Genomic DNA, 9,143 nt, shown 5'->3' with positions numbered 1-9,143 from the left:
GCTGGTAACTAATAAAGAGACAAGATAGTAGGATCCAAGCCGTAGAAATGAAATTTTTAGGAACATCAGTTAAAAAGACAAGAGAGAATTCAAAATATTAAAATCAGAGAAGAGCTAAATATAGAACCGTTATTAGAGAAAGCAAGACTGAGATGGTTTGGACATGTAAAAAGAATGGGAAAGGAACGAGTAGCAAGAAGGTGGATGGATCAGATTTGGAAGGACATTAGAGAAGCTGGATTGGATGTGGCAGAAGTAATGGAGCAGGAAAAGTGGAAGGACAGAAAGGAGTGGAGGAGATTGTTAACCACACCTGGGTAACTGGAGTGGGGCATTGTTGATGATGAATACTGATAATTATTCATTATTCCTCATGTAATCTTGATTAGAGCTATAAAATAGCACTAATTACCCTTTTACCCTACATAGCCATAGCTTCCACCCTATATGGGCATACCATTAAGGGATTGTGTAGAATATTAACACAGCTGTATGTTAATCTCGATCTTCTATCTTCCCTTTTTTTCTCAATAATTCACTTCAAATATTTTCTGCTTTTTAGACATTCACTTCAAACCGAATTAAACAATAAATCACTACATCTGATGAAAAGGAACACTTATTCAAGTTGTGAATGTCTCGTTCAAGCTACATATGAACCACTACTCGTGTCGCTATTCAGCAAGATATAATTTATAAATCAAATGGGTCAACTACACAGATAATGAATACCAACTCAACTCCAAGATCGCACCTCAAGAACATTTGGTTACTATAAGGACACTGACAAAGTTCAACACCAACCACAACAGTTTTAATGTGTGATTTTAGTTTCAATTTTAAATGTGTAGCCCGACTTCATCGATGTTTTAGACTTAGATTTTAAATTAAGACATACCAAACTGTATTCTTTATTGTTGATTGTATGTAAATGTATGTTTCCAATTGGGTCGTGGATGAAGATGACCCAACGTATGTAGGGTCTAAACTAGTACCAATTATATAGGACACTATATTAAGCTAATGGTATTGAATATGTGGACCTTTCTCTACCCTTTGAAAGAATGTGAATACAAGAGATACTTCTGTCAAAATGAGAAATCCTTATTCTGTCTTCTGTTTCCCTTCACACACGTGTTATTGGATATACAATTTCAAGCTCGTTATTTTCCATGAATTTCGCTGCATTTTTGCACTTATTGCAAAATAAGTTAACTTTGCTTGAACCTGGCCTTGTAGCTTTGATTCGTGAAAACAAAATCACTAATTTATTAACCAGAATCATATGATTCATTAGGATATTTTAAAATTGCTTCAAAATATTTCAGGACCCAGCTGAGAACAGAACCCGGGACCCTCCAAACCGAAGACTTCAATGTTCACCATTCAGACATTGACCCTCTTCATCTGACCTTAAATTTCACATATGAATATTCAATGTCTGGGATATTATGCTGCAATATTAACCTTTCGGTGACGGGGAACATCACAGTGCTGCTTTACCCAGTGGACGGAGGTGATTCAAATGCGAGCACTAAGAAAACGCAGAGATCTCTTTAAAAATTCTCTGTTACAACAGCTTAGCTCAGATTATTTTCAAATGTTTACAGCAGAGACTATAAAGAATGTAGTTTACATTCACCGACTTCTTCCACATTTTATATGGAATGAAAGTGACGTTCTTGTATTTGCATGGGTTGTTTCACAAATCACTGAAAATTAGAGTAATCATTGCCTCAGGAACTTTGAGCAGAAGAACTGGGAACAATAGTTCAAAGAGTTAGTTCATGAGAAAGAGGGCATATACTGTCGTGTGTTTTGTCGTCCATTACTTGGCTGTACGCACCGTGCCTTCCCATTCCTTATATTATACGTTATGCATCCTGTTTTGCTTTGTTCAGTTCAGTCCTGGTGTAGTGCTGCTTTTCCATTCAAACTACACCGTGCCGTGCAATATCTTATTTCACAGTCACTGCGAGTCAAGTAATTACAAGTTGTACAAAGTTTCAAGGCATTGAAAGAATTATAGGAATTCTGACCAGATGATGTCAACATTTATATAAGTGAAAGGATGGCAATTTATTCTATCAATCACCATAAGGAAACATCGTATAGTGTTACATACATCCACTAGAATGCAGCAAAAATTTAATTCCATTTGTTCTCAAGCTGAGAGAAGTCAGACTATTTCAAACTCTTTAGAAAGAATAAAATAAACATTAATTTGGGCTGATTTATACATACAAGGAAAGCAGAGATCATTACCTTCAAAGATATACCATTTCCATCTCGACAACTTGAAAACTTTGTAAGGTAGAACAAAATGAAGTTAGGCCTACAGCGGTCTATACCAGGTTGAAAGCAGGAGAAGAAAATGAGGTCTATACAACGTATGGAGGTCAGCGTCAAGCGGTTAAAACTGACTTTTCACAGACTTCTTCTCACAACTTGCTTGGTCCTTTCACTCACTATCTACGACTGTTATGCAGGCCACATTTTGTTCCAATATACTGCAGAATGATTCCTCAATTGATGTTGGCATCAGGAAGGCCATCCGGTGGTAAAAACATGCCATTTAATTTAATCTGACCTCATCCCTGACCCTGTATCAATAATAAATGGGATTAAGAGGCAGATATAATTAATGCGGAATGATACCACCTACTTCAAATTAAATGTCTGGCACACAAGAACAACATTTACATGTTTTTGTGCAGGAATGTTAATTTCACTTTTAAACAGACTAGAACAAATACCTATATTTTATAAGTCAATAGTAAATAAAAATAAAATCTTATAGTGGAGCTAGGTACAGACTCAAATATAAGAAGTTTCACAACACATTCAGAGGGCTTGTTTCATTAAGAAACCTGGGCAGACACTTATGGAATATGCTTTGATGCATATGAGCGATAACAAAAGTGCACAGAGGGGCTTACAGCCTCTTCCTCAGAGAGAGAGCGAGGCTGCCTCAAGAATAAATAATAAAATATAGGAACTGGTGCTGTTGACTAGAATACTGTAGCTAGCTGTTCACAACCTGTTCACTGTATTGAGCAGACAGACGATCGAGACTGTACTGTGGGAGCTGGACGAGGCGACGGTGCTTCTGGGGCAGCTGAGGCTACGATCTCTGCCTTCATCACAGGCTGCTGCTGTTCTTGTTCGGCACGAGTTAACCTCACACCTAACACCTCAGAAATGGTCTTCTGGAAGCACAAAGGGACCTGAAAATGAACATCAAATGAACGGATGTTAATATAAGGAAAGATGGGGTAATCACATTAATGGGATTGGGTTGCAGTACAGATGTAAAGGAGAGGGTGTATTAATTCTCTGGATAGATCAGAATTAGAGTATGGTTGCAGTGAATGGAACCTACACTAGTATTACTTGATACAAGAACTGGAAAAGTTACAAAAGAGAGCAGCACGATTTGTTCTTGGTGATTTCCAACTGTAACGGACTCATCACATCGCCGGCACCTACTTCCAAGGAAATTTGCCACGCACTAATCTTCTTCATTTCCACTGCACCATATATTCCTCCCCCTTCCTTTTTTTTGTATGGGGCAAGTCTGCTATTTCTATGGGTACTCCTATTATCTTCATCTCCATGGCCTCTTATTACTCACTGTTTGTAGCTGGATGATTACGGAGTACTGCGTACTGTACAAACTTGGTATTTCCAAATCTCCCTGTATTATATCACTGCGAACTTGTACTATCTACCTACACACAGTATTGTAATGTGTTTTTTCTACTTTTTTTTTTTTTTTTTTTTGAGATTGTAATGTTGTAACATTTTGGATTTGATTTGATTATTTATCATCAACAGAGTTATTGATTCTCCAATTACAGATGATGTAATACATTCAAATAATAACAATATTAACAGAACTTACTACTACCACTAATTATAAATAAGCAATATATACATATTTACAAAACACATTAGGAAGGAAAAAAGACATGAAAACAGAAAAGTGTTTATAGTTTTGAAATGACCGAAGGAAGGAAGGAAGGAAGGAAGTATAACTTTCAGTTACTAAATGGGCAGAACAAGATACAAGGAACACTCTGTCTATGAAGCATCCATAAGATGTCTGCGAATTTCACTAGCTGACGAGTGAAATATATCCACTATCCCGCTAATTTCGTTCAGGGATCTTAGGGCCTGCATAAACCAAGAGCTCCTGTGTGATTCCGTTCTGTACCTGGGTAAGTGAAAGGTGACAGCCTGTCGGGTATTGCGGGAAGGAACATGAATTGGTAGCAACTGGAGTAAATTGGGACAGTCAAGGAAATTACCGATACATTTGTGTATGAGACATGCGTTGACATACCTGCGCCTAGTCCTAAGCGACTCAATACACATATTTGTACAAAACAAATCATAATCTGTCGATGACAGCTTGATACCCTAACACTGCTCAGCTTGTTGACTAGTAATTAGGTAGGCATATTTTCAGTTTTCTCCCTTACCTCCTTCTTCTCCCTGATTTGTTCTCTTTTTATTCTCTCTATGTATACTTTATTACGAAACTGAGTGTAGTTGTATTTTAGGTTAATGGTTGGGCAAATGGCATATTTGTATAAATAAGTAATGTTATGAGAAAATTTGTAAAATTTATGGTTTAATTCTATCTTGAATACATTTGTAATCAAAATTTATTGTGGTTTTCGCTTTTCTTGTAATCTCTACCTATCGTATTCCTCACTTAACTTGACACACTCGGTTATTCGCAGACTTACTTGGGTTGGTTTCCACTGCACCATATATTCCTCTCTCTTCCTTTTTTTTGTATGGGGCGAGTCTGCTATTTCTATGGGTACTCCTATTATCTTCATCTCCATGGCCTTTTATTACTCACTGTTTGTAGCTGGATGATTACGGAGTACTGCGTACTGTACAAACTTTGTATTTCCAAGTCTCCCTGTATTATATCACTGCGAACTTGTTCTATCTACCTACACATGACACAAAAAAAGAGTAGAGTTACAAACTTCGGGTTGGGAACACTTGGGCGTAAGGAGATGAATTGCTTGACTAAGTATGTCAATGCCATTACACTGAAAATAAATCAGGAGTTTAATAGGAGTCAGCCTTGTCAATTCTATACACTCTTAACAAAACACTTTGCTTATTACATTTATCTACTCACACATGAACTCCGCCCATGCTCCTCCCTCCCAAAGCTCCCCACCCCCTCCCGCCGCCATTGCCAACCACATGTGCATATTACCGACTGTGCCTCCTTCATAGTCAACCAACATCCATCAGCAAATTGCCTCTGTTGCGGTACATTGGTATAATTAAATATGAGTATGTATTTCCAAGTACTTGCAGCAATAGCTTGGCAAATATCAACGAACGTTCGATATGAAGGAAGCGAAAGACTCCCTGTAATATGTGCTGGTATGCCGCACAGAGAACTTAGCAAAGCAGAGCGCAGGGAAACGTGTAGAATGGAGTAATGGCACTATTCAAATGTCATGCTTCGAATAACCACAATCAGTGCAGATCACATCCCAAGTCATGTGCCGATTACAATTATGGGCCTTTTCCCAAGGGGAATTTCCGCGGTAGGTACATACTAAGCAAAATGAAAGAGAACACAGAAATGAGAACTCCCAAAAGCACAGGTTTAGAAAAGATGAACATATATATTAAAACAACTTTAAAAGAGATAACAAATGTTTTCACAACAGAGAGTAAAATTGGACCATTTGATACACCATAGAAAAAGGGAATCATACAAGTTATTGACAGGTCTTATTTTGGTTCATACAGGCACTAAAAGGGGTAACCACACAAATCACAATAAATCTTTGGTATACTCAGGTACGAGATAAGGGCTATAGGAATAAATTAATGTTCTCATTACTTTCAAGTTCCAATATGACAACGTTCATATGAATGCCGCGCAAAAAAAACAGCAAGAAATTTTGAAAAGGAACAAGTAAAAATTATACAAGTTAAAGGGAACTTTCCAGTACCTAAAATGGTACACAATAAAACGACATCATATCCCCCAAAAATCTAACACACACTTGTTTAAGACAGGAAGATACTAGAACATTCGAAATGTAAACAGCAGACGCAGTGCGAAATTGGCAGAGCACAATGTTACCAAATTTCATTAGCAAATTATGAGAAAATACGAATGGGAGACGAAAAGGAGAATGGAAAGAGGAACGGGAAAAGAAAACCAAGAAACAAACAGCAGGGAAAGGGAAATGATCAGGCTGTCAAGTCCCACTTCAAAACGAGGGAAGGCAAAGTTCATGCACAACACTTTAGAAGTTGAAGGTCACCATAATATCGCTAGTCCAGCACACTTCTTCCTTCACATTTCCACCACAAGTCTAAAGCCAATAGTTTGGCACAGCGTAATTTCGTAGAGTCCTGAAGGGACTAGAGTTCGAAATCCAAGCATTAGCCAAGCCCATATGGAGAAAGAGAGGGCAAAATTGAATAGATGACAATAATAATAATAAAAGTCTGCTCACCCAGTACGTAAAGAAGATGAAGTAAAATTGAAATGCACACGGTCCAGCCGTGTACACTGCTCAAGCTCTCACTGCCGATTACAACATATCAATCACACCTGATCCCGGACAAGAGAAAGCGGCGAGTATATATACGGAAGCGAAGCGAGCTCGAGAAAACACTGGAACCGGGTGACGTCACGGTGATTGCGCGTGGAGGGGCAACAGTCAAAGCAGTGGTGAGACAGACTTGTAAGCTGAAAGTTCGTGAAGCAGCGCAATATAATGTGCACTAAATCGGAGCGGAGAAGTATGCATAAGGTAAGCGAAGTTGAGCTCGTAACACCTTTCAGCGACATATCAGGTATGTAACATAACATTTACTGTTCATTACTTCCCATGATCTTTCTTACACACCAACTAATACTATTAACATCTCAATTACAGATAACTTCCACTTCATACAACACAACTTCCAACAACATGCTAGAATTCCAGCGCACATCGGCACGAATATGGCGTGCCACTACGGCTCCTCTTCGCAGACAAAATGAAGAGATGCCTCGACTCAGCAACATCGCTCTGACTCTATAGTTACCGTATACATTCTAATCTCTCCACTGCAGTTCATAGCATAAGCAACTCCATTCTATTTCACTAGACCAGCAACAAAAAAATGTAAGTTCGTCCCGAGGTCCTTCATACATTCATTCACGAAATAATATCAATTTAAGTCTCACCGGCATCTCACACCGATGTTTTCACACATCATTCCAAGCTACTAGAAGTCAACTAAGAAAAAGCGAAGGATTCAACCTGCAACATATTCCCAGTAATACATTTACCTACAAATAACTGCCATCATTGTAGCCATTCAAATGCACAGTTTACTCAATGACACCCATTGAGTCTCCGTCCACACTGACCAGTTCACCGTACCGAACCTGGTGCTTCAACCAGACAACTTTCTGTTTGATGCCTATAGAACCTCATTTGGCTATGGAATATTTTCCCTGCCACCTGTGATTTTTAACTAAGATTAAACCACTCTGCATATTTCTGATATGTCAATGCTACAATCATCTTCCACGATTAAAGCAACGGGATGCACTTGGTAATATACTTTTTTTATATCCTTGCTCACCAAGCTGCTCTCTTGTAAATATGTATATAAACTGTAAATTCTCAACTGTTCAATTGGATAAAGTAAATTTACTGTATAGTTACCAACCATTGGCAGTAATTTTTGTTAAAAACATTAACACCGAGCACTATACCCTTCCCCCCCCCCCTTGACTGTTATACTGTAAATAATTTTATAAACTTTATCATTTCCTATGAGTGCATCAATTATTCTTCAGAGCACCACTGCTGAACTCTGCTATAATTACCCAGTAATTTTAAGCATTGGTGCTGACTTCTTATTCTTTAAACTTATATTGTTTAACCATCATCATGTACAAGAGTTTCTCGTACTTAATTTTCTCATTGTAATGTGTATTAATTTGTGCATGTTAAATACTAATCAGGTACCTGATTTTTGCCTTGAGGAGGTAATTTGACTGATGATGCCCTCAGTGAAGGGTGAAACATGTCTCAAGAGGAATTAATAATAAATTCCTAAATGTAAAATTTATATGTATTGAATAGGTGACAAAATAAACCATTTAGCATCCTACTTCAGTATCTTCAATACGGATAACAATGATTTTTATCACTTGCAACATACCACTTAATCGAGCAGCTTGTCTGTTGGACAAACAAACATTTGCAGATGTGGTGATTTGGGGAAAGGGAGAAAAGGAAGTACAAAGGAGACTCGACATTTGGAATGAAAATCTGAAGGAGTTCGGAATTGTAATTAGTAAAAAGAAAACTGTAGTCATGCTCTGTGGGAAAGAGAAGAAGAGAAGCCAAGTGAACATAGACAGAGAACAGTTAGAGAATGTAGAACAGTTTACATATCTGGGTAGCATTATTAATGGAAATAATGAAATCAACCCTGAAATTAATAACAGACTAAGTAAAAGGTACAACATTTAATCATCAAGTCAGAGATCTTTTATGGGATGACAAAGTATTCAAGAGAATGAAATTAACATTATATAAACAGTATTTCATACCAATTGTAACATATGACTAGAAACGCTGGTAATAAATAAGAGACAAGATAGTAAGATCCAAGCAGTAGAAATGAAATTTTTAAGAACATCGGTTAAAAAGACAAGAAGAGAGAATTCAAAATATTAAAGTCAGAGAAGAGCTAAATATAGAACCGTTAGTACAGAACATACAGAAAGCAAGACTGAGATGGTTCAGACATGTAAAAAGAATGGGAAAGGAACGGGTAGCAAGAGGGGAATTGGAAAGAGAAGTTAAGGGAGAGAGACCAGTTGGAAGACCGAGAAGAAGGTGGATGGATCAGATTTGGAAGGACATTAGAGAAGCTGGATTGGATGTGGCGGATGTAATGGAGCAGGAAAAGTGGAAGGACAGAAAGGAGTGGAGGAGGCTTGTTAACCACACCCGGGCGACTGGAGTGGGACATTTGATTATGACGATGATGATAATGAATAAAACTAGGTAGTATATCAAATCTTGTGAAATTAATTTTTTAATGAGATTCATATAGGAGCATTTGTTTTTTTTTAA

At 37.7% G+C, this 9,143-nt stretch overlaps 1 protein-coding gene across 1 annotated transcript in view; it reads right to left on the bottom strand.

Moving 5' to 3' along the window:
* Positions 1-430: 430 nt before the first annotated feature.
* Positions 431-9,143, bottom strand: part of LOC136883581 (ras-related protein Rab-28) — a 63,144-nt gene continuing 54,431 nt past the window's right edge. Inside the window, exon 5 of the mRNA XM_067155981.2 lies at positions 431-3,227. Coding sequence (XP_067012082.1) covers positions 3,045-3,227 — 183 coding nt within the window. The 3' untranslated portion in view covers positions 431-3,044. The remainder of the gene's footprint in view (positions 3,228-9,143) is intronic.

The sequence above is a fragment of the Anabrus simplex genome, chromosome 1 (genome assembly GCF_040414725.1).
Source record: "Anabrus simplex isolate iqAnaSimp1 chromosome 1, ASM4041472v1, whole genome shotgun sequence".
Lineage (NCBI taxonomy): Eukaryota > Metazoa > Arthropoda > Insecta > Orthoptera > Tettigoniidae > Anabrus > Anabrus simplex.
The sequence above is the reverse complement of the archived record's forward strand: the minus strand, read 5'-3'. Positions and strand labels throughout refer to the sequence as shown.